This window comes from Rhinolophus sinicus, chromosome 2 (genome assembly GCF_057876585.1).
Source record: "Rhinolophus sinicus isolate RSI-liver-muscle chromosome 2, RSI-T2T, whole genome shotgun sequence".
Lineage (NCBI taxonomy): Eukaryota > Metazoa > Chordata > Mammalia > Chiroptera > Rhinolophidae > Rhinolophus > Rhinolophus sinicus.
In genome coordinates this window covers 35,445,832-35,473,360 of record NC_142502.1, presented here as the reverse complement: position 1 = coordinate 35,473,360, position 27,529 = coordinate 35,445,832, and the positions used below count along the sequence as shown (strand labels likewise).

Genomic DNA, 27,529 nt, shown 5'->3' with positions numbered 1-27,529 from the left:
CATTTTCTCTGGTTATGCTTATACCATGATACAGAGTTATGTTCATTTATTTCAATATGTTTTCAAATTTTAATGATTACTTTTATTTTTCTATTTTAACTTTTTAATTATAAAAAAAACCTTTACACTGTCCCTAAGTAAAAACTCCTCATATGTAAGAGCACAGACAAGAAAATTGTTTTACTCTAATCCCCTACATTATTGTTTTCTTCTTCCCTTTACAGTTACTAATTTTGTTACATTTTGTTTTACCTTTTCATCATTTCATGTACTTATTTATATATATGTATTTTATATCCATATATGTGTGTGTGTGTGTGTGTGTGTGTGTGTATATATTAAAGGGAACACATCTAAAATTTTTAATAGGGGAACACAAAAATAAGATTTACAATTTATAGTAATCTGGACGCAGAATTAGAAACAAGTCAGAGGCAAGACTAGAGGCAAAAAGAAAATGTGGCTACTGTAACAATCTTGGGGAAACTAAGGCAGGAATGCTGGAGATAAGGTTCAGAGTACAGAACAGAATTAAGACATGTTTAAAAAGTAGAATGGGTTCTTTTTGATCACTGAATGATCACTAAATGTAGATTTTCATTGGATAGTGAGGAAAGAGAAAAACTCATGAGTTCCATATTTCTGACTTAAGAAAGTGCAAAATAAACGGGATTTGCAATCTTGGAGGGAGGCCGGGATTGAAACACAACTAGCTAAATTAGGAATTTTGAGTTGAATGCTACAACTGAACATCCTTATGTGATTAGAAAAAGTGGGGAGAAATTGGGGTTGAAGATGTGGACTGGAAAGTCATTAGGTGTGAAGGTCAGTTGGAAGCAAATTTTTTGGCAAGTAGGTCAATTAAGGGGAAAATAAAAACACTTATGAGCTAAATGTTTCCTTCAAAATAGAAATAGTGACTCTCCGGGTGGGAAGAACGCATTTTCTTGAAACTTAACTTTCGTGCTTTACTTGTTTAGAACTGTATCACTGCTTTTAGCCTCTAAATCTACTATCCGGCCATTTTAAAGAAGGATTGATCCTGTTATTAAATTGAGAGCTCTATAATAAAGATAAGCAGGCTAACCCTGAGAGCAGTCTGCTCATCACTTGTACAGGCGATGCAAAGTCATCGCAGCTAATGCAATAGATGAAGGTGATATTGTCTAAAAGGGGCAAGACGCTAATGGTGCCAAAGGAGTTATAAAAGTCACAAGAGGATAGGGTTTTTAAAAAGAAATGGCAGTGAACAGTTCTAATGCTGCAAGGTATAACCAAGAGGAAGATGTTACATATGCACTGGATTTGTTCCTTAAGAACTCACAGGTGTATTTGAGATATTTCAGCAGGGACAGAACAGTGTCAGTTATCTCTGAGTAAAGGGGCGTGGCTAGATGGACAGACACAAAAAGAGTTATGGCTAAATAGGGATATAAGGAGGTGAAGGAAATATGTTTATTGTTCCAAGTTAGAAAGCACATAAACATGTCTAAAAGGAGGATATAGAGGAGATTTTGAAGATGCTGGCAGGAGATGACATTTAAATCTAGCAACATTTAAATGTAGCAACATTGAAAACATACTTTCTTGAGGTTCTTTCCTCTCAGGTACACACTTTTTGTTAAGAATAGCAAGCCCTTTTCAAAAGCCAAGTCTTCCTGAAGCAGTAACTTGTACTTCTCTGTTAAATTAACTAAACAAGGAGGCCATTAGACTAAGGTGGTACCAATACGTTAGCACCCTATGTAAACAAACCAAAACCTAAACATGTAAATTCCTCAAGGTTAAGAAATCAAAATCTAAGGACAACTAGCTCTTGTTGCTGGATTGTTCCTAACCACTTCAGGTTTGGTGCTGCCTAATTCATGGTTGTAGTTCTGCTCAAATAAGCTTGAAAAAATGTAATATTCCTCATTTTATCTTTTAACATCCCTGGTAAATGTATTTTTCCCAAACCGTTGTCATTTTCTCTTTCTCTCTTTTTCTCTCCCTGTCTTTTCACTCTGATCTCTAGATAGTACCCATATTCAATTACAATGATCAGCCCTTCTCCTTCTTTTAATGAGAATCATACAAAAAAATAAATAAAATAAGAATGAACACAAAGCTCTTGAAGTACATAACTTTGTAAAAGATAAAACCCATTTGATTTGCAATCTTGAAAAAATGAAATACTTGCAGATGTTGAATATTTAGATGCTTTTAAACCAAAGAAAAAGTAGAATCCAGATTGAAAAGCACTTTTGGTGAGCTAATAGTTTTTTGACAGCACAAGGAAATGACTGTCACTTTTCTAATCTACATTTGAATAGTCACAGCATAGCTCCAATCCTTGCCATTCAATATCTGAGGCATGGGCATTTTCCTTCTGCTTTTTAACGTTTTCTCAATTGAAATTTTCTCATACTCATCCTTACTATTAACTAACTTCAGCATTTTAGAAATGCATGCTTGTGCGGAGTCCTAATGAAATTAAATATGAGCATCTATAGTTAAAATTACATGGCTATTTCAATATTTAATAGTTTCATGACAACATTTCTAAGGTACACTTTGCTGTCCCTCTATTGTTGCATTTTGAGGCAATACAAAACATTATTGAATGCAAATAAAATACATGCAAACTTCACCTCTCTTTCTCAATATGACCCCAATCAACCAAGTTTTCGCTGGCAGAATTGTGTTGCAGATGTTGAAGCCTGGAATATTTCCAGCTAACTGGAGCTAGACCCATGTCAAATAAAGGGCATTTCATATTTTGAAACAGAATCACAAGCAACTTTTGGTTTCTTTTACCCATGTGAAATAACTATATAAAAAATGGAGACTCACATTGTACTTTTATTAATAAGCATAGTGTAGATGTTATGTTAAATTGAAAAATTAATTTGCTTTCATCTTCTTAAAAAAGCATATCTTAAATAGAAACAAAATTCCAATGCTACACATATAATAAGGAATGGGGAAACAGTTTTTCTATTCTGTAGATTTATAGATTTTCATTGATATGTTTCCAAGCTCACATTCAATGAAATTAATTTTCTGGTAGCATAAGAAAATCAAAATATAGTACTCCAGTTGAATGACTTATTTGGACTATTGTATTATATTATAAACTTAACAGACCAGTGGAGGAGATATTAGATTTGGGATTAAAATACAATTAATATAGCAATTAGCACATTTTGATTAATTACTAAACATATGTTTTATCAAGTCAAGGTTTAGTTTTGGAAACTCTTGACTATATTATCTATTCTCTTTAGCTATTCTATTGCTCAGTATTAGCTGAAAAAATATTTTAAAATTCTTTTTACCACATAATAATACATAATATAATGCCATGAATTGTGTCCTTACTATTTCACATAACAAATCATTTCAGAATGGTTAGAATATTCCCTCAACATAAAATAGAATATTTAAATCATTGGATTTCTATTGTGCAGTTGGTAGAATCTACATGATATTTAAAAATTGGAAATCATATAGTCAATCCATCTTTTTGAAATATGCCTATTCATCTCTTTGAAATATTGAAATATGCTTAGGGTCATGAAGAATAAATTAAAATAATACTAACTACAATTTATCTAATAATTACTAGGTGCCATTCAAAATTCCAAGTGTTATATATGTTATTAATTGATTCAATTCTCACGGACTCATATGAAGCTGATACTATGATTACCTACAAAGAGTAAAAGTCAGGCACAAAGAATTAATTTCCCCATAAGTTTACATAGCTAGTAATTGTTGGAGTGGGATTCTAACCCAGTAGTCTAGACCCCAGAGCCTGAGTTTAACTACTTTGGTTCTTTTCTGAAGTTCATGTGTTCTTTTGCTTTTACTATTTTGTATTTTGTTCATTTGTGGTTGTTTGTTGTGTGCTATAATATGCTTGGCAAATAATTTCTATTTAAATCATACAAATTCTAAGCAGGGTGATAGTAATACTAAAATGAATAAGACAAATTTTACCTTTGAGATGCTTATGATCCAATCAGGGAGACAGAAGTTTAAAAAGTATTTTAAATGTGAATCCTAATGCTATCAATATCATCATAAACTAATACTTTATAAAGAAATACTATGCTAATTACTCAGCATTCAGAGTATAAAAAAATGTTACAACCTTTCCTTTTATTTACTTATTTATTCTTTCACCACAAAATTTACTCAAATGTTTATTTAGAACATAATTCGTGCTAAACACTTCTCAGCATTTGAAAAATCAAGTTAAATAAATGAACAAAATAATTTTTTACAAACCTAACAGGTCAGTGAAGACATTAAATAAAAAATCACACCCAATTAAATACACACAATTTGGAGTAAGTGTTATGAGCAAATAGTAAACAATATAATGAGGAATTATGATAGAGTGACTTGATTTACATTCAAAGTTTAGGAAAAGTTTCTTTAAGGTAGAAAATTTAAGTATAAGCACTGAAAGATGTAGTATATTAGCTGGTCCATTAAAACATATGTTAATATGTTAATATGATTTATAATTATAGTCATTTACATGGATATATTTATGAATCCAATATATGGTCTCACTTGCTAAGGTTTAAATGAGTAGTATAGAGCACTGCTATCAAACTTTTAGATTTTCTTGACCTTGAAATCTACCACCAGCAGAAACCTGGGGTCCAAAATAAATCTGCCAACTTTTTCTCCCCACACCCAAAAAAAGGGCATTTAAAGACAGCAACTTGACAGAAACGATATCTGTCATTATCATAATTTGAAAAGAGAAATTTAAGACCAAAAATGCAGGAACAATAGAATTAAGAACATTTCTTTAAAATGAATAACTTTTTCTTTATCTTTTTCTTCAATTCATGAAGAATCAACAAACTGTGATTAAGATCTAGATATCATTAGACAATAAAATCTTCTGCTTCCTTGAGATATGTATAACCCGCCTGGGATTGTATAATGAAATGCATCCTTTCAGATGTAGTGACCAAGAGGACCAAACAGTCCTGGGACATTGAACAGAAAATGTGGGATATGAGATAAGACTTGAATCAGAATAAAAAGCACACAAAATGTCAACCATTCTCGAAAACTCAGTACATATGAGAACTGATAAAGTCTAAAATGGTGCGTTTCAGTCACACAGATATCTCTATGCACACAGACACACATATACATATAAATATACATATTTACATAACTATTAAATGTTAAATTTATACATTCTGATTGACTTTGGGTGTTCCTTGAATCATTTTACTCCTCACTCCTCTAAACTCAGCCTGACAAACAGTGCACCTGCTTAACTGGGCTAAGTGCCAGGAAAAAAAAATCAGGGAAATTAATTTCCACGAGCAGTAGATAAATGGCACACCTCATTAGAAAATCTATTTAAAAAGCACATCAGGAGATGTCTGCAAGACTTTCATAAGAAATTGATGCTTCCTACCATCATGCCCTTGCTGGTTCTCTTCTCAAATTACTACGGTAATCTTACTTCCTGGTAATAAGATTCAAATTCAAGTTACATTTAATGAGTGCCAGATACGTATATATTACATAGATTATCTTCTCTAATTCTTATGAAATTGTTTTGAAATAAGTCTGTTTTGTGGAATGCATGTAAAAATTACCAAATGTGCTTTGAGACCACCTACGACAGCCATATAATGATTTTTCCTTCTATAAATGAAGATGCTAATAAATTATGATCCTTGTTCTTAGGAAAGAAAAACCAAGAGTTACCATAATTTCTTCCTGCAAATTCTGACCTAGAGGGAAATCAGAACATCTGTTATATTAATGCCTAAGTTTATAATAACTTCTTTAGAAATCCTATTTGTTTGCATGTATTGTTTAAAGAAAAAGCCATCTCCTTATAAATAAGGCAAAGGAGTTTGTAAGGAATTTCAACCAAAGTCCACAAATTCTGGTCCTGAAAGAGTTATTAAGTTATCAGGATACCCCTCTTTTGCCTGGGAAGACTTCCTGGCAACTCTGCAGAGGCTTGAGGGCAAGATCTCCAGCAATCTTTGTGACCCCCTAGCTTCAATTACTCAGAAAATAACATTGTCCTGTCTCTCCCCCTCCTCCTCACTTGGGGCTTCTGAAGACATTCATCTTCTAGAGAGACCTCAGGGCAAGGAGGATATATGGGTGATCAGACATCTTGGTTTGTGCCTGTGGTCCTGAAATAAATATTAATAGCTATCCATTTCACTTTCACAAATATTCTGTTTCAGATGCTAAATTATATAGTCATCTGTGGGAGTCCAGACCCAGCCAGCCCTTTGTGTCCTTTAGTGGTATGCAGATGTCTTTGAGTAAAAGGCAATTTTAGCTTCAGGCTCAAGAGAAACTTCTCCCCTTGCCCTTAACTAAGAAAAATTTGAATTAGAGGACTTGCCCATAAGAGATTATCAGAGGTAACTTCTCTTGACCTATCTGTAGAGCAGAGCAAACTATATACTAATTAGTGAATGTCTGCTGTTCTTATCATCCTGCAATGACCTTTTGAAGTCCCTAAGGCACCTTATTTCATCCCTAGCTCAGGATGTCTTATATACCTAATTCCCCTTTCTAACTCTGAAGCTCTCATGCATGCAGGATCTCTGACTCTCTCATGTGGGGTTCCCATGCACATGAGATTAAATTTGGTTTTCTTTTGTTGTTCTACCTCCTATTGATCAGATTACTAGGGCAGCCAAAAGAACCAAAGGATGAAAGGGAATGTTTCCCCTTCCCCACACATCCTAGTATGTGGTAATTTTGTATGCTGCCAAATCACTAAGCTGGATCTTTATTTCCCAGAATTCCTTTACAAATACTTTCCAGATGACAGGCACAAAAGAAATTTTTGTGAGATTTGGAAGGTAAAAAGGAAGTAATAGCCATTATTTATCCTCTGAAGCTTGAAGTAGGGCAGGTGCTGTTGCAGCTCATGCACATTAGCGCAGATACGGTAGCTGACCCTGACATGTGGCATCAGCCAGCAGCATGTCTTCCAGTTCTGGCTGGATTGACTCTTTCAGCATCTCCAAATCCTGGCCACGTGCTTTTGTGGATCCATTGATGAACGTGCCAATTTATGCTGTAGCTCATCCACATCATCCTAATTTGAGGTGGTGAGAGTCAAATGAGCATTCCAGTTTGTTCTTGCCCATTCCGTTTGTCCTTAGTCTCCCCTATTCTATTTCCATCTGCCCTTTTCAATGACAGAGTTCAGAATACAATACCCCAAAATACAGCACTTTGGTATATTCAATATTTTCAGCTAAAGGAATTTAAGACACGGCATGTATAAGAAGAACTTTCTGATGTTCCCCTGAAGCTGGTCATAAAACCCTAATATGAGAAGTGCCTCTCTGTACCCCGAGGAAAGGAAGGAACATTCTTATCTCCCAAGATGCAGGAGACTCAAATGAATAGGCCTTGCTGTTTTCTCCAATTTACTACACTTAGCGCATACCCTTTTGTGTCCCATCATATTTTCCCACCATTTTTCACTCTTCATCAAACCTAAATAAAAACTCTTAGTTTGAACTGCTTCTTAAGGTCTTCCTTTCTTTATAAAGGCAACTGTATCACATAAAACTTATATGAAATAAATTTGAATATTTTTCTCTTGTTAATTTGTCTTTTGTTAAAGGGGCCCCAGCAAAAAATTCAGAAGGATAGAGGAAAAAGGTATTATCTCCCTTACACCAACTTCCATGCTGCTGAGTTCCAACCCAGCCCCAGACACGTGGAAGCAGCCTTATGCTGACTGCTTAAATCAGCTCCCATGAATGCATAAGCCATATAATAAATCCCCTCTTCTATGTCACTCATAGTGATTCTATTCTGATCAAACTCTGACAGATACATCATGGTATTGTTTGAATACTATTTGGACATTATATTTAATAAGAAATGAAAGGTAGGTGAAATCTTTTTTCTAGTATCTGTTTTTGGTGTCCTAAAATTTGTCTTATTTGATAAGAATAAGTCACAAATTTTGTAGACCAGAAAGCAAAATGCTATCCACATTTCACAGACAAGGGAAAATAAGTTCCTAGTCATGTTAGTTTATAGGTTATAGAGCTATAGAGTGAACCCAAATCTTCTAAAAGACACATATAAAAGCCAGTACTACATGTGCTTCATAAGCAAATTATGTACAGGTAAATCAGCTCAAATTCAGAAAATAAGGAATTGTGAAGGTTGCTCAGAGGAGAATCATTCTTCTCAATTCATTACAATACTTGCTTATGAAAATACTTTTTTTATTTCTCTATGAAAAATTGTTCAATGCCTTCAAAGTATTTGCCTAGTTTTCTTTTTTTTTAATTAAAGTTTATTGGGGTGACAGTTGTTACTCAAGTTACATAGGTTTGGAGTGTACAATTCTGTAATATATCATTTATGTATCACATTGTGTGTTCACCACCCAGAGTCAGTTCTCTTTCCATCACCATATAGTTGATCCTTTGCCTACTTTTCTAAAGTGTCAAAGAGTAATTCAGAGCCCAAGGACAGCTGTCCTGACTAAATAGCCTTCATTGATTTCCAGTGTGTTTTCTTCTACCACTAGTCTTGTTTTCTAAATATTCGCAATACATATTTCAAAGGCTATTTGTAGTCCAAAAAACTCATCATCATCATAATACAAATCCTTAGTAAATGTTTGAAATGTATCAATTAAACATAACATTAAAAAAACAAGAGCACCATTTACATTTGACATTCTTATTGAAGCAATGAAATGTTTCTGTGAAGAATCAACATTGAAAAAGGCAGGTTAGAATTTACTAAATGGAGAAAAGAAATTAGAATTTTAATATGAGTGGGTGTGTTCCATCCAACCAAAGATTAATAGGAGTTACAGGCTTTTTTACTATAATTATACAAATTCCTTAAACTTATATTCTTTGGGTTCCAGAAATTGATCATTCAAAATTTAATTAGTTGAAAGTATTTGGACATCTTATTTGAAGAATTTATACATTTTTCCTTTACAATTTCATTTTTTTGTTTCAAATCCATTGGTGAATATTTGTCTTCTTAGATGTGACCTCATGAGTCATTCTAAGACATTGTCTTTCTCTTTGCACCTGTTGTAATTATAATACCTCTTTGTAAACTAGAGTGTTGCATGACCCTTCCTTGCATGAAAGCATTTATCTAAAGCTGTGTAACTTGGAAACGTATTTTCTGAGGGTAAAATATGTGGTAGCCAGCTTCCAAAATGGCCCCCGATGATCCTTGCCTGTCGGTATTCACACCCTTGCTTAGTCTCTTCCAACACTACATACAACTGAACTGTGTAACCAAAATGATTTTGAAGAAATGAAAATATGTGACTACTAAGTCTGGGTCATAAGAGGCATTGTAGCTTCCACCTTGCTCTCTCTTGGATCACTCACTCTGAGGGAGGTCGGCTGCCATATTGTGAGGACATGCAAGCATTAAGTTGACAGCCATGTGAGTGAGACATCTTGCCAATGGTTCCACATCCCCCAAAAATCTTTCAGATGTCTACAACCTCAAGATATACTCTAAAACAGAAACATCCAGCTAAGCCATTCCCAAATTCCAAACCCACACAAGCTGTGTGAAGTAATAAATAGTTATGTTATCTGAAATTGTTTACTTTTGAGGTAATTTATTATGCAGCAATAGATAACCATTATTAAATATGACAAATAACATTTCATGTTATAAACATATTTTATTATTTTTAATTCTAGTTTTATTAAATGTATTTATAATTTTTTAAAGTTGGTCAAAACTGCTTGAAATAAAAATTTTATGATAAACATTCATGTCTTCAAAATGTAAGAAATTGTTTCAAAATCCAAATGTCAACATTATTAATCCCTTTAAGCAATGCCTAGCAGAAAACCTACTATGTGGCAGGCACTCCTATACAGAGATATGTAAGACAGTCCCTTCCTTAGATAGGTTTAAGTTTCTAAGTGATATGGATACATGAATGGATCCTTATAATACAACGTGTTAACTGATTTAATACAGGTTCCCATAAGGTACGGAGCAATGAAATCACGGTACAGCAAATTCTTATTAGGAAGTCTGAGAATATTTCATAAAAGAACATCTTGAAGGATAAATAAAAATTCTCTAGATAGAAAATTTAGAAATGAATCTCTACTAATGATATTCATATTTATATAGTGCTTGTAATAAACCAGGTTATCTTCTAAGCACTTCAAATACATTCACTTGTATAATTCCCTTAATCTTATTACATGGGTATTATTATTATCCCTGCTTTATAAGGGATGAAATCGAGACAGAGAGGCTAAGTGAATTTTCTAATGTCACACAGCTTGAAAATGGTATGATGTGGGTTCAATACCAGGGAAATCTAGAATCAGAGTTCACATTCTTAACTATTTTAATACACTTTCTGCTACATTGGGGGCAGGGGAGCAAAGGGAGGAATGGTATAAGTAGAGGCATCCAGCAATGAGAATATATGTTTTTCTAGAGAAATAAAAAAGGAAGAACAGCAGTAAGTGTGGCTGGAAAACGAAGTGTATGGGCTGAATTATGAGAAGAAAATAAAGAGCTACACCAATGACTTCATGCCAAAGAATTTGTACTTAGGTAAAATAAATAGTTGATGAAATTCATGCTTTATGAAATTTATGCTTTATGCTCCAACACATTTGGAGCAACGTTAAAAGGGAGAGACTGGACAAGAGAGACAAGAAGAAATTGCGTTTATCCCCTTAAAAGAGAATCAAGGTCTGCAGTGTAGTAATGGAGATGGTGGTAAAAGGAGAAGGGAGCAAATTTATGAGACATATGAGGGTTGGCTGCTATGGAGTGTGGTTACTCATCAGATGCCAAGAAGATTTAAAAGATGACTCTCAGGTTTCATTTTGTGGGAAATGGATAGATGGTTAGGCCATTAATAAATATAGAAAACTAAAGGAGGAGGCCTCACCTAGAAGATGTGTTTAATAAACACTTTTTGGAAGAAGAAATGAAGTAGTAGTAATGTAGAGGCAATTTTTTTCAGATGAAATGCCAGTGACATAGGCATTATCCATAGCTCCTAATCACAGTGGTCCAAGGAAGCTCTACTACGGATTATAAGTGTGTCTACATTTAAGTAATCTAATCTGAACGTCTAATTATAGGTAGCTGTTTATTTTAGAAAATAATTAAGAACAAATTCCTTTTAATAGAAATTTCTATGATGTACTTACTAAATTAACTTTATAAATATTAGATTTACATGCAAGTCTTAACAACATCTATTACAAATACTAAAGAACTATATTTTATGATCATATTTGGTTCTAAAATTTAAATGAATGACATTCTAAAGCAAAGGGAAGAAAAAAACAAAATATCACACTCAGTATAGGATCAAAGGATGAAATCTAGAGTAATGTAACCATTCATGTAAAATTCTAGGTCATAATTTTATATTATAGGCATTGCAATTGAATATTTTTTAAAGAACCTACGTTACACCAAAGTGTAATATACCAAAAATACTACTTATTTACAGCAGAGGTTTATGGCTCTGGATAAATAGCCCTTTTGCTTTGGTTGATACCATGGGACTTATCTCTACCTGTTAGATGATGCTCTCTGTAGTCCAGCTACCAATGGTACAGTGGGCAATATTGTTTCAATCACACCTCCATGTTAATAAACCCAAATGGTACAGTGCTATGATTTCATGATAGTTACACTTGTATTTCTTTTAACATAGTAATTTCCTGGCACATATGGTAGGTTCTTGACAAATAATTGTTGAATGAATAAAATACCATAATGAAAAATAGACAGTCTCTGAATATATAGAATGCAACTTACAGTAATTATGGTTTCTGGGTCCTACTGATTCCACTACTACTGAAGAAAGAAAACGGTATGGGGGCTAGGGAGTTGGTGCAAATCTGAAGGATCAAATTAATAAGTTAATGAAATGGTTTTGCTTGTGGTAAAAAAGTGATAAACATAAACTCATCCATCTATTCATTTCATATTTATCGAGCACCTACCTGACTGATTTCTTCCTTCAAGGAACTCATAGGCAATAGAGTGTGTCAGATGAAAAAATAAACAAGTAATTTTTTAAATATAAGAAGACTTTGAACAAAATGATGAATGATATATTCAGAGACTGAACAGGCTATAATGAAAATCTACCTTTCCTCACTGTGCTATTCCTATTTTACTCCAAATCTATAAGAATATGTGGATACTCAAGATGTAGTATCTCATTATCATTCATTCTGGGAAAATCCTTTTAACATTCTTTATTTTCAGGAACTCAAAATAGGATGTTTTGATGGGAGAAGCAAAGAGTGTGTCTGGAAAGGAAACTTGGAGCCAGATGGTAGGGGGACTTAAAAATACTTTACACTGTTTTCCATTTGTCCAAAAGCTCTGTATTTTGTTTTATCTTGTTTTATATTGCCTATTGTAAACTTTATAAATTACCCTTTACTAATAGGTGATATAGTCCCATTTCCAAAATTAAATATTCACCCAACTCTTCTAATTATCATCTTCATGAAATTGTAGCATTCAGTCTTTGTTCAGCTATACAAATAAGAAAATCTATTTCACTTGAAATCAATGAGTACAACAGATAAAGAAGGAGAATAGAAGGAAAAAGCAAAGAAACTAGTGACCCTCAAGCACATTTGTGGGGTACTTTATCACACTAAGATGGGACGAAGAAAAACAAAGCCTGAACTGGGGAGAACATTGTTTCTATTAGTTTAAAAGCCAAATTTCATGGATCTTACCTGAAAAGTTTTTGTAATCCACTAAATCAAACATAACAATGGCGACAGCTGACCATGTGATTATCAGAGCAATGACCAGAAGCCAGGCTGCCGGGGAGCTGAATGTGGTCACTATGTCTTCTGTGACTGTCCTCTTCAGCACTTTGCCAGGGGATTTAGGTACAGATCCATTTTTGTTGTCTATAACAGTTGTGGTGGTAGATGCATTTCCTAATCAAATATTCAGAAAGGAGAATTATAATTTAGAAATTCACATCAAATGTTGATGACAAAAAAACTACAGATGATATATAAGTATATGTAAGTTGTTTATACACCATTTTCTATAATAGAAGACCCCTTTTTAGTAGCAGGGCCATACCTTGCTGCCCACTGCCACATTATCTCTTTCTCGGCATTTACCCTCCTCCCTGCAACCCATATGCTCTTTATAATCAGCATTCCTTGTCTCCCGAGTTCCACAAATGCTGCCATCCAGGCCAGAAACCTTGCCCTCATCTTGAATTCATTTCTGCTTCTCCCTTACCACCTCCTACGTCCACTCCCATAATGGGCAATGGCTTTTGAGGTCAAATTGCTCTTTAACACCTTTTCCCTTTATTTAGGTGCATATGTCAGTTCTGAATACAAGCAAAAAGATGTCCTCTGGGAGAGAAAAAAATCAGTAATAAAATAGTTCAAATGGATGAAATTCTTTTTTGGATATCCTGCTTTAGTGGCATAACTGACCCTTGCATTGAGGCCATTCATTTTTATTTGTGAAGGGGCACAGAAGATCTAAGAGAATAAGGCAGGAAAATCTTATTATATTTGGTGACTTTTTTATTCCAGCTTTGAAGAGTCTACTTCTTTGTGAAAGAAAATTCAAAAAATATAAAAAATAGCAAAATGGATGATAGATAATCCTTTATAATTTCACCATCCAGGAATAACTACTGTTAACATGTTCCATTTATATCTATTTTTCTGTGCATACATACATATACAAATATGCTTTATTTGTTTTTGACAAGTTGTCATCAAACTTCAATATATAATAAAAATGATGCCATGCCATACATATTCCTTAGAATACCACTTAAGTGGCTGTACACATATCATTTCATAGATGCACATAATTTAGAAAAAAATATTTCTACCTTGGAATATGGCAGAAGTTTTCTCAGCACACATTAATAATTATTCCATTAGGAGAAATTCTTGCATAAATAATTTCTAGAAAAAATAATAACTTTTATAGCTTCTGAGAATATATGTATTTGAAAATTAGTATACTTTTAAAAATTGTGTATGCCAGCAGTCTCTGTTTCCTTATTTTTGATAATAATGGGTATTGTCAGTTTTCAAAAGGTTTGCAATCACGTTGAAGGAAAATTCTGCTTCATTTGCAACTCTGATAACTAGAGATGAGCTTTATATATGTTTATTTTTCCTCTGTATTTCTTATCTTGTGAAATTTTTGACCATATTTTAAATAAACCTCCTTTTGGTGGCTTATAAAATTGTGTACACATATACATACATACATAGATACATACATACTTACATATATGTATATATGTAAATGTTTGAGTATACATGCATATATATGTACATGTATATGTATTTACATATATACACGTGAACATTATGTATACACACACAAATGATAGTAACACTTTATCGAGCTTAAGTTGCATTTTTTTTCCTGCAACTGTTTAACTTTTTCATTTAATGGTATTTTTATATACATAATGAACATTGTAGAATTGTGTAACTCTTTTATTTTTCTGTTATAGAAGTTCTACCTTTGTATGGGAAGAAAGCCTCCTTCAATGGTGAGTAGGCATATCTGATTATCTTGACAACCTTAACTTATAATAAATTCAGTCTGAGGGAAATTTAGATATCATCTGAAACAACTATTTTATGTTACACTTAAGAACAATCGAAGACCAACCAGAAAATTTAAGTGACTATTAGAGGATTTTTAATCCCAAATGACACAGATGTGGAGTAAATATTGAATACTAAAGAGAAAAAAAATAGCCCTAGCTATCCAAATATTTTGGCCAAAATCACAGCTTAACAACATATATCATATATTTTAAATATGGGACACATTGTCTATAATAATTTAATAATTACATATTAAGAGAAAATTCTGATTAATCATGATCTTATATATATATATAATTAAATGTTTTCGTATATATATAATTAAATGTTTTAAATTTTACTATTTATTGCTAATTACATTTCCAAATTAAAAAGAAAGCAACCTCTACATTTTCAAACTTCTTTAGCATTTTTCACAAAATATTTTTTATCTAACTAGAAAGACTTCTTATAGTTATTCTTAGAATGTGCTAAACAATAATTGAAAAGTTCTTGTGTTTTAAAATTGAAGGGAACTCTGTAATCCTTGAAGGCCTCAGAGTGGAATCAAAGTGCTCCTTTCCATCTTTCGGCCACTTGCTCTATCTTCCATGATTCTTACTTGCAGTTAGGTCTAGCTTTTGCAAGGAAACAGCAAAACAAAAAAGTCATGCCATGGGTTTTATAGACAAGAGAGGTTGGGATTAATTTCTGGCCCTTCCTTGTATTAGCTGAATGGCTGGAAGGTCACGACTACATCTCACTTCACCTCTGAGTGAGAAGAATCTTATCTGAGGAATAACCTTTGTATGATTTAATTTACAAGTATTTCATGGTGGAGAAATAACTCATATCCACTTCTTGGCATATTTCCTGGTATACAAAATTATTCAGTAAACGACAATAGAACAGCTATTAAATGATATCCTTATCACCATCACTGTCACCATTAACACCACCTCTGTGGCTACTGCCACAACTATGACTACACCCATTACTATCATTACAAGAAAAGGCTACAAGGCAGGATTGACTTTAGAGACAAAGGTTGAGGAACTGACTCTTCAATAAACACCGGCTTTATTTCCAATTAGCAAGCATATACATTAGGCTAAGATATTTTCAGGGAACCAAAAAAAAAAAAAAATGATGTTATTACTCCCTCAATGTCTTTCAATTAATGTCTTTCAATTAATTGACTTTATGTAATACAGGAAAAGAGGGACACCTAACATAATTTATTCATATTAAGGAGAGCTGTTTTGCACCATTCAGAAAATTAAGAGAGATCATTTACAAAAAATAAAATTATTTTATTATATGGCAAATGTTATCAGTGTAACTGAATTCTTTAAACAAGAAAGATAAAGTTTGAATCTTCTAACAGAAGTGTACACAGCGAAGTGCTTATGGTACAAATAGGTCATAAGATAATTTTTAGTTTTGGGAAAAGAAATGAAACTACTACATACAAAATTAAGTACTTTAATTAATAAAGTTTTACTCTTTTATTTGTTTCTTAACCCATAAAATGGTACTATCCTATTCATAACAATAAAATAAATGACATAAAAGTCTATGACTGACTAGGGAAAAAAAAACAGAATCAAGCACATTCAAGTGTATATCTTAGTAGATATTAATAATAACCAAACATAAAATACAACTATTTTTAGATGACAGTGGCACACCGAATCCCATATTTTTAACAGATTAAAAAGCTGATGGGGAACATAAGTAGTAAAATTATTTAAGATTTTGAAATTAGGTAAAAATTGACAATAGTGACAATGAATCTCCTGTCTTTTCTGGAAAACTATGTGAATATATATCCCAAGTTCATAAACTCAATTTAGTTGAAATGATAGCAAGATGGAAAAAAAAAAAAAAACTTTGAAAAACGGATATCACAGACTGCACTTGAGATGGTGCTCAAAGAACAAAAATTAGAAAGAACTCATATCCTCTTATTGATTTTTTTTTTTTGTGCCAAATTCCTATCACTTCTAATGACAGTTCTGAAAATGGATGAGTGATAGGAGTGCTTTGAAATATGATTTAAGACCCAAGAGGTGTTACAAGTGAATCAAACCTTTGGTATAATGATTTGCAAGAGTGTAAGTGAATTATAAGTGTTTAGGAGAGGCCCACCTGAAAGTTGATATGTTGCTACTCAATCTCCAGTTTTTAACCTCTGTAGTCTTCCTACTACTGCTACATAGAGAATACTGGAAGAATTGCTTTTGCACTTCTGATTCACTTCAGTGAATTGTGTATTAGAGAGCATTTCTTTAGACAATATTATACATATCTGCTTGGTATCTTGAAACTGAAAGAATAAATTTACTGAGATTTGATACAAATTAGTTGAATCTTGGTCACAGTTTTAAAAGACAGAACATTTTTAAAGGAAGAATTTCTATATGTTTTCCTTTTTTGATCAGAAAAATGAAAAACTATATACATGCATGAAGTAATATAAGTTCAGAGTTAAAATACAAGATTTTTTAAAGAATTGATATATGTATATGAATTCCAAATTTTATTTTGTTTTATAATCCTGACAAAATAATTATGTTACAATATTTTAAATAGATGAGAATGATACAGTTAACATTAAATTATTATTTTTTTTAATTTTTCTATTTTCTTTGTCTTCACATCCTCAAACCTTCCACTTAAGAATTAATCAAGACTCAAAGGTGATTCAAAGACATTCTGAGCATCAACTGCAAAACCACAAGCAATTCGAAAGTTTTCTTCTTCAAGAAAATTATGTGCTGCTTTTGTTATGGAAATACACTAAGTTGTACCTTCATTTTCCATTCAAATTTACTGCAGAAGCCACACAGAGCCACGAGGAATAAAATTGAGGTGAAATAAATTACCTTCTCTGACAGCTGGTCAAGATAAATGCAAAGAACAGAATGTGTAATCTGAGATTATTTAGTGTTTGAGAAGCACTTGGAAGATGACAAGAGCTAGTTATTGACATGGTGGAAAAAAGGGAGGTAAATACTATGGAGCAAGTAGACATGGGCAATAAAATTTGTCATGTCTCTCCTTAATGGCTACATGCTCTAAAACATTCTTGTTCATATACATGTACATAATGTAATATGAAACTTTTTAAATTGTTGAATTATTACAGTTTCAACAACAAATGAATGGAAATTTCCTTATAAATAGAAAATGCAGATCTAATTTTATTTATACTTAAATATATGAAAAAATAAACCAGATTGATTCATGAAACATTTGCCTAAAAACTCACCCACAGAAGTAAACTTAAAAGAAATTTAGGTCTTAGTTCTTGCATTTTCTTAAATTTCCTGTAAGTAGCTGATGGCCATGTAAGAAAGCCATTGTTTTATGAGTATAATTTTAAGGAGAAGCTTTACATCAAGTCGTTATGATTATTACTGAATACATTTACATGAAAAGAATATGAATATGGTGTGTGTGTGTGTGTGTGTGTTTGGGGGAGGCATACTTTCTCAACGAAAATAAAGTAGAAGCTATGGTGACACCACAATAGTAGGATTATGACTCCATGTGTGGTAAAGCAGCAGGAGATGATTAATTCTTATGGAAAAGTTGATTTCCATGAAAATGTCTTTAAGAAAAAGAAAGTGAAAGCACACATTAGAGTCCACAAATCATGAAAAGCTAATGATTTCGAAGCATTTAGTTTAGTATTTTTTTGCAAATTGAAATAGTGTGTCATTACTCAAGCCTTTTTCTATATATTTCAGTGGGTTTGTGACTCAATGTCAGTGGGGCAATTTAGTAGCAGGACCACTGGAGCTAGGTAAAGGATTTCATTTATGCACATTTGGCCCAGGAAAGAACATCTGTCAACCAAACAAACAAAGAAAATACTAAAAAATACATTTTTAAAAAACTGAGTATAGTTCATGGATATTATCTCTGTCCTATTCCTATCATATTTGCTTGAAACCAGAGTCTAACTTCCAGTCGCTTGACACTAAATCTGTAGAATTTAGGAGGTTCCACTTCCAAACTTCAAACTCATAAAATCAAACAGACCTTAAAATGACTTATCTTCTTGCATGAGGTTTTGTGGGCTCATGTGGTAAAGATGGATTATTTTCCTACAATGAATCATATTGAAACTGTCAAAATCATTGTCACAAGAGTCATCTCATGGGTCTTGTTAATTAATTTTCATAACTACACTATCCCACTATAGGTAGTACCCACTGACATTTTGATTGGGTTTGTACTTGTAAGGGACCATGGCCAGAGTTTCCATTTTTTCTTTTATAAACATGAAAAATATAGCTCTATTAAAATAGCTGTGCTTATTGAGCTTAAAATACACAGGGTGCCAAAAAAAAAATGTATACATTTTTTAAGAAAGGAAAAAAATTGTATTTAAATTGGAAAGCAATGAATGATGCTTGCATTCATTTGGTTAATACCATCTTTTGAGTGAATGTCATACTGCATATTGCTACTACAATTCAATTCAACTTCGAAAAGTAATACATAGATAACATCTCTTAAAATGTGTATTTTTTGATACCCCTAGTACATTGATATTATTTTGAGCAATTTTTAAATAATTAAATAGAAATACATAATCTATGGACTGAATTATGTCCTCTCAAATTCACATTAAAGCCATAATTTCCACTGTGATGGTATTCGTGAAATGGGGATCTTTGAGAGGTAATTAGGTTTAAATAGGTCATGAGGGTGGAGCCCTCATGATGGGATTAGTTTCCTTATAATAGGAGACAGCAAGAAGCTTGCTAGCTCTCTGCCATGTGAGGACAGAGTGAGAAGGTAGCCACCTTCAAGCCCGAAAGGGAGTCCTCACAGACTCTGACCATGCTGTCACTCTAATCTGGGACTTCCAACTTCCAGAAATGTGAAAAAATAAATTTCTGTTTTTTGATACACACAGTCTCTGGGGCTTTTGAAATAAAAATTACAATGAAATATCATTATTTGCGTGCATCTTTAATTATCAGGAATCTGAATTAACACTTTCTGCAGTTACTCCAGCATTAATGCTATTGCCATAATTGGATTGAAAACAGATCCAAAAGATTTTTTTTAAATCTCTAATGAAGTAAAAAAATTAAGAATTTTTGTGAGGAAAATATACAGTGGTGCTTAAAATTGAGCACCACTGTAACAGGATATTATTATCTTGTGTCTAACTTGAACCCAAATCTTCACTAAGCTATTTGAAATGTTTAGAACAGATCAGACTAGTGAAACTCAAACCTTCTTTCTAAATTGAGTTCACATAGCCCACGAAGAAAATACACATATTGCATGTAGAAAATGCAGCCTGAGAATTTAGAGAGATATTTCTTGTGTGTTTTTCTTTTAATCATTTAATCTATAGGGAAGGAAATGCAGCTTCCTGTGCCTTTCAAAGGACTTCTAAATGAGCTTGAAGCTTCTTTATGCATTTCTGGAAAGAACATTAAGATATCCATGCCCGTATTTCAAAAATGCAATTAGGTTGGGCCGGCCCAGTGCCTCAGGCGGTTGGAGCTCCCTGCTCCTAACTCTGAAGGCTGCCAGTTCGATTCCCACGTGGGCCAGTGGCTCTCAACTACAAAGTTGCCCGTTCGACTCCCACAAGGGATAGTGGGCTGCGCCCCCTGCAACTAGCAATGGCAACTGGAGCTGAGCTGTGCCCTCTACAACTAAGACTGAAAAGGCAACAGCTTGAAGCTGAACAGTACCCTCCACAACTAAAATTGAAAGGACAACAGCTTGACTTGGAAAAAAAAAAAAAAAAGTCCTGGAATTACACAATGTTCCCCAATAAAGTCCTGTTCCCCTTCCCCAATAAAATCTTAAAAAAAAAAAAAAAAATGCAATCAGGTTAACACAAATAATACTTTATACGACTATTTCTTCTGAGGAGTTCACTGAGTTTTAGAAACAGCTAATAAACTGTACACATCTATAGAACCAGGCAAGTGTTCTACTCCTCTTTGACATGAAAGGAAACTGAATGGAGAAGTTAAAGAGAACAGTTTTCTGAAGTCTACTCATTATCGGAGTTTTAAAAGTATTGCGTATTTCTTAGTCCCTACAATTTTCATCCACTGAATTGTTTGTCCAAATAACCTGACAATTGCTCTTAAATTTTACGTGAGGAAGATAGCAGTCATTGGCAATTAATAAAAGGCTTTATCTCTGGGAAATTACAGTTCTGATACAAAATAATTTTAAAAAGCAGATACAAACAAAATGATGAATGACTGAAGTTTTTCCATCTAGCCCTTTAACTAGGCAGTTTTTACTAGGCAGAAGAGCAGTAATTTTATTGAATATCCTGGAGATAAAATTATATCCTCAGCACCTCAAGGAGTAAGAAATAAATGGAAAATTAGGCACTTATTCTCTAAGAATCTACTTGGTATTTACTGTCAGGTGGATTCAACTTTGGGATTAGTGCTACAGACTGGCAGAGAGGGGCCACTTTTCTTAGTCAGTCCAAGGTTTTCTCTAGGAGTTGGGACTATCAGTATTATGTAGAACAGTGAAATCCCCTATCATATCATTTCAAATAGCTTCTCTGAATAGGATTTTCCTATTGACAGGCCCACATTTCTGACATTTAGATTGCTCAGAGCAGTTATTTCTATGTAGTGAGCATTTTTATAGGCTTTATTTGACTAAGATTATTCAAGCATTACAACCGCATTAGTATCACCAAGCCATAGTGGATTCAGTAAAATAAGCTCTATAAAATTGTGGTTGCACTAAAGCATGTGTTTTTCCAAACTACTAAGCAGACTTCCCTTGAGTAACAAAGCTTGAGAGTTCTATAAGATGTTTGCCATCCAATGTCTATTTCTATCTTAGAAGAGATTTTAGAAGAGAAATGGGAAACAGTTTAGGGATCATTTTTCTTGCATTAAACAAAAACATTTCTTTTTTCTATAACAAAAGAAAAACACACTGAATATTCACATTTGAACATTAAAACCTTTGGGTTTTTTATCAGAGGAGGTTCTTTAAAGATAGCATCAATTTTTTTCCCAGATCTTACTCCTGATTAAAGCACCTCTTTTAAAAGATTCCACACATTGTAAAAAGAATCAGAAGATCAGGAAAAAAAGAATTTGCTAATGTAGTTTTCAGGAGAAAATTATTATTGCTAATATCCTAATTGATCATAATTATAATTATATTGCTTTATATAGCATTTCTGCTCCAGGGAAACTAAAAATTATCACACAAGCCAGATTTTATGAATATATATGTAGTGTGATCAAACAATATGGTGAATGTTTAAATTAAAAAAAATATTACTGTAAAGACACATTGCCACTATTCACCCTCAAAATATTCCCCCTTGCTTCAAACACATTTATCCCATTGTTCTTGCCACTTTCTGAAGCAGTTCTGGAAATCCTCTTTCATGAGTGTCTTTAGTTGCACTGTCATGGCTACCTCGCTGTCCTGAATCATTTTGACTTTGGGGAAGAGCCAGAAGGCACACGGTGACAGATCTAGTGAATAAGGTGGATGAGGACAAATAATAATGTTTTTATTTTACAGAAATTGTCGTACCAGAAGCAATGTGTGACATTGAGAGTTGTCAGGATGGAGGATAATTTACAGCACGCTTTAAAACATTTCTTCAAACTGTGGCTCACACCCAACTGACTGCACCTAACAAGTTGAAATTTGTCACACACTGTTACTAAGGCTCATCGCACTGCTTTCTATATTAACGATTCCTGCCTTTCTGTTGGATGGCACTCAGCAGTAGTATTCACCATATTTTGTTTTATCACAGCAGGAAAGGCTCTGTGTCACATCTCTTCTGGTATGGCAATTTCTATTAAATAAAAACATTACAGTGTCCTCATCCTCCTTATTCACTGGATCTGGTACTGTGTGACTTCTGGCTCTTCCTCAAAGTCAAAATGATTCAGGACATCGAGGCAGCCATGACAGTACAACTAAAAACACTCACAAAAGAGGACTTCCAGAAATGCTTCAGAAAGTGACAAGAATGACGGGATAAGTGTGTTTGAAGCAAGGGGAAGTAATTAGAGGGGGATTAAAGACAATGTGTCTTTTACTGTTATATATATATATATATATATATATATATATATATATATATATATATATTTATTTATTTAATTTAAATATTCACTGTATTGTTTGAGCACATTTCATACACACACAAACACAGTAGGCTAGTCAGGCACATGTCATCAACTTATTTTAATGAAATAATAGAATACCAAAATTCAAAGTAACTGCAATTAGGTAAGATATTTAACAAGCTACTTGTCTAAATTATTCACTCTTTCACTGAATTAAAATATTAGATCCTTTTAACTAGATATTTAACATTAAAATAATCCTATAATATTTTATGCTGTATTCATCTATACATTAAAATGTAAAGACCACATTTTTTTGATGAAGGAATCAACATTTCTCGATATTTTGTTTTCAGAGAAAATTTTATTATAGGTTGTAGTCTTTGTATGATTTAATTACATGTCATACAAAACTGATAATTGTTAAATTAAAATATTAACAATAAAAATATTTCTTCAAAGGATACCTGCTTTCTTCACTTATCCCAAAGAAAGAAAAATTCTCTCTAATAATTTAGAAATGCCTAAACCATGAATGTTATTAAACAGAATATAATCCTGGTTTTAATATCTGTTGATTGATCACAAGAAAATATACTCAACAAAATCTACTACTCTCAGGACTCATAATACAGGGATCATTTTAGTGTAAATAAATGTCTGGAAAGTTATAATGTGAAATGTCAAAAAAAGTTTGAACCTATATTTCAGTATTATTAATATAACATATTTTTAGTATTAAAAAAAAATTCCTATTTATCAACGAATCCTGAGGAATTCTCAGTTGCCAAATTATCAAATCTCATTCTCTAGCAGGAAGGTTTGATAATTGAAACAAACAAACAAAAAAAACGAACAAGCAAAAATAAGTTTAGAGTATCATTCCAGCCCAAAATATGCATCTGTGATATGGGAACATTAAGTTACACTGTCTGTGGGGACTGCAATTCCTTGCTCATAAAGTAATGATCATGTTTGAATCCATAGGATCCATAGTACCACTGAAATGCATGTTACAGCAAAATAGCACCATTTCTTGGTGTCCTGCAAATTGTTTCTCATGAAACTGAGAATAATCTATAAAATCTAAGTCTTAATTATGTAAAGCAGATCATTTTAATAATACCACTTATTAATTTATTCCACTGTTCTTTTGTACTTTTCATAGATCTTATGAATAATCTTTTTTAAAAACTCATTATTCTAGTAGTGTCCTCTATAAAACAGAATTTTATTTTTCATATGGCACTTTCTATAGTCACATCTTCCTCAAATTCTATGACCTAAAGCAAACTATTAGTGAATAGGACAAAATCCATTTGCCCTGCAATGGATACTGATGAAAGATTAAATAGGTGATAAGTGGACTTTCCATAAATAGATTTGCAAACCTAAATGAGAAATTAAAAATCCTTCAAGTATCTGTTTTGTCTTCTTTTAAAGATGGTTCTGGTTCTTCTGAATGTAAAGAATAATAAGAAACGGCCCTGTCAGATTATTATTTTTTAAAACATGATATTAAGAATATGACAGCGGTTAACAGCAAAAAGTTGGGGATGGAACAATAAACTGGGAGCTGGAGAAGGGCTGACTGAGTGTCACACATGAGGGCTGACTCATGGGTGTCACCTCATTTAGTCACAAGCCAGTCAGTCTTTGCAAATGCAAATCAGGGACTGCCCCGCCCTTCCTACAATGACCTAGACCAATTGAAAATGAAAGCATGTGATATTCTTCAAGGAAAACCATAGTTCCCAGTAAGTGCCAGTAAAGGATTGTGGCCTATAACGAAGTCCTAGGTGCAAAAGATGTGCTATTACACAAGTGACACAAAACCAACAGATCATGTCACCTTTACCTTTGAGGCTCTGTTATCTATCTACCAAGACCTAACTCTAACTATGACAAAAACCATGAGTATAAAGTTTGCCACCAAGTCATAGACAACCCAAGCTTGCATAATTCCTTCCTTCCAATGACATACTTAGGCATACCCAAAACCTTTTTGAGAACTGGGACACACTGTGCCCTCTCATTCCTCTGAATGTGATTTGTCTGTAGCCTGAGTCTGAAATGACTTCATCACATTGTCTGTCCATCTTGCTTGCCCCTTACTCCTTCCTCGGGACTCAATTTTATTGGAACACAATCACATCTATTCATTTATGGATTACCTTTTGTCTGTTGTTTATGCTTTCCTGCCACAGTAGCAGAGTTAAGCAGTTGCAACCTACACCATATGACCTACCACATCTAACATATGTATTCCCTGGCCCTTTAAAGAAAAATAAAAAAAAGTTTGCCAATCCTGCTCTTTGAGCATGGGAGTATAACTGACAAAGTAGGAACTTAAATATATATATATATATATATATATATATATATATATATATATATATATATATTCCATGGCTTCAAAATTGGGAAATAATAATTTAAGCTAGCATTTCATAAATATTAATCAGGTGTAGGGGAACCATATGACACCATGACATAAAAGTAGGGCTTTGATAGGACAGTCCTGAGACTGAATCCTTGCTTTGCTCCCATTAGCAAGTGCACCACAGTAGTCATCTCTGAAACCAAAAACATTAAAACTACTTCAGGGACTGCCTCGCCCTTCCTACAATGACCAAGGAAGGAAGGTCATTCCTTCCTTCAGGTTTTTATGAGGAATAGTTAGACTATTCAGCACAGTGTCAGGTGCAATAACTGTTGACTCCTTTCCCTCTATTACCAACCTTCCCTACTTCAGTTTATGAATTGTTAATAGTGATAGATATTCTTACATTTAAACATAGCTTTTGAAAATGTCTCCATGGGGGAGGATTACTTCAGCTCCATTCATTCATTATTTTTGCTCTGAACATTGAATTTTGAAGTATTGAGATTAAACTGCTTTTTCATGTATATGATAATTGGGGTTATATAACTGGGAATGCAAACCCTGGAGGCCTAGAGGTTCACATTGTTGAAGAGACTTTACATTGTAAAATACACAACTGATGTTCAGCTCATTCATAACTACCATTACAATAAATCTAACAGATGTAAACAATTCAGAAATGTGTTTCTCCAACCAATGTTCAGAATGCCTAATGGGTAAAATCTTGCATTTTCATTCATATGAAAAACTCAATGCTTTTAATGCAGTCACCACCAATTACAAAAAGGAAAATAATGCTACATTTGTTAATCTCTTTCACAACTTGGTACTATTCTTTATTCTAAATGGGCATTAAGTACCAAAAGATTTTTTTCATAAGGTGGTTATTTGGAGCACAAACGTATTTCCCCATTTTAATTAAAGAATGTTATGAAGTTTGGTTATGGTCTCAGTATGCCCATCAAAACCTTTTCAATATTATGCAGCTGGATTGTTAAATAAAACTGTAGACATTCTTATGTTTTTTCATGTTTGTATATTGCCTCCATAAGGGACAGAACACGTCCTAGTCAGCTCAAGCCTCAGCTTTTTCAGGAAGCCTTAGATATAAAACTCCAGGGTATGTTAAATGTCCCTCCTGGACACTTCCCTCTTTGCATATTTATCTTGGACCTACCATATCATATTTCTTTTTTTTTTCACATTAAAGTTTATTGAGGTGACAATGGTTAGTAAAATTACATAGGTTTCAAGTGTACAATTCTGTAACACTTCATTTATATATCATATTGTGTGTTCACCTACCATATTATACTTAATAGCCTGTTTATGTTTCGGGATCTCCCCGTAGAATATAAGCTCTTTGAAGCTTCTCTTCTTCAGTTGTATACTTCTGGTGCCCAGCACAATGACTGACCCTAAGTAAATACTATTGAATTGATATCCTGACCTGAATATCAAATGCCTTATGTTGTTTTTTATGTAGTAGATATTACAAACATGGTGTTGTGTTAGAGGATGAACCCTGTGCCCTTTGTGTAGTCTCTGGTCGTTGTTCCAAGGGCACATTTTGCATTAGCCCCTTTATCTCCATATTATCACAGTATGTGAAGCCTTGTTACCATGTGGATACATGGTGTTCCCTCTTTCCCTACACCCCCAAAGTGTCTGCTTGTGGGACACCACTGCACCTCAGCCACTGCCTTTAGCTCCAATGGAGGAGGGACTCTGGAATGGTGGGATGCTCTTCTTGGAATGGCACTTAGATTGGGTGTGATTTATCTCCTGGGAAGGGAAGGGATTCAGGATTAGACAAGGATGGACAAAACCTGCTAAGTAAGTCAACAGTGGAGTGAATGACTGAAGAGTCGTGGCAATGAGGGCTAAGGAGAGGGGCAGGAAGCTTTGCTATGAGGGCTAGGAATAAAGTTTGGGGGAGCAGAAATGGTGATAGCTGATCTCATTTTTTCTGGGTCCTAAATCTTGTCCCAGGAGAGAAATAAAGGCATGAAGAAAATTCAGAATTACTTATTAAAAAATAACAACTCTGGTTATACTCATAGGTGGTGGAAGAAGAGGGCTAAAGAAGGAAAGCAACCACCATCTTGTTCACAGTTAATTATAAGTATTGTTGGAAGGTGCTCTTAAATACAGGACTAACTGTTTTGTCTCTTTTTGCTTTCCAAATTTAAACTTCGGAGGGCAAGATTCTTAGTTCAGCACAATTGCTTCTATTGCATAGTATTATATGCATTTATGACTCTTTATAAATTTTTTAAACACTAAAGTAATTTGTTATTTATATTGTACTTATCAGTTGAACAACTGAACATAACTGAAAATTTCCAAATATGAAAATATTTTTTAAATAAAGTGCTGCATCCAACTGATTACTTAACCTTTCT

At 33.4% G+C, this 27,529-nt stretch overlaps 1 protein-coding gene across 13 annotated transcripts in view; it reads right to left on the bottom strand.

The window, feature by feature from the left end:
• The window catches only part of TRDN (triadin), a 340,918-nt gene that overhangs the window by 281,714 nt on the left and 31,675 nt on the right, over positions 1–27,529 (bottom strand). For all 13 annotated transcript variants that reach the window (XR_016020187.1, XM_088795483.1, XM_074333512.2 and 10 more), the window contains exon 2: positions 12,762–12,971. Coding sequence is in view for 12 of the 13 variants with exons in the window: in XM_088795483.1 (XP_088651609.1) it covers positions 12,762–12,971 (210 nt within the window). In the remaining variant the exon portion in view is untranslated. The remainder of the gene's footprint in view (positions 1–12,761; positions 12,972–27,529) is intronic.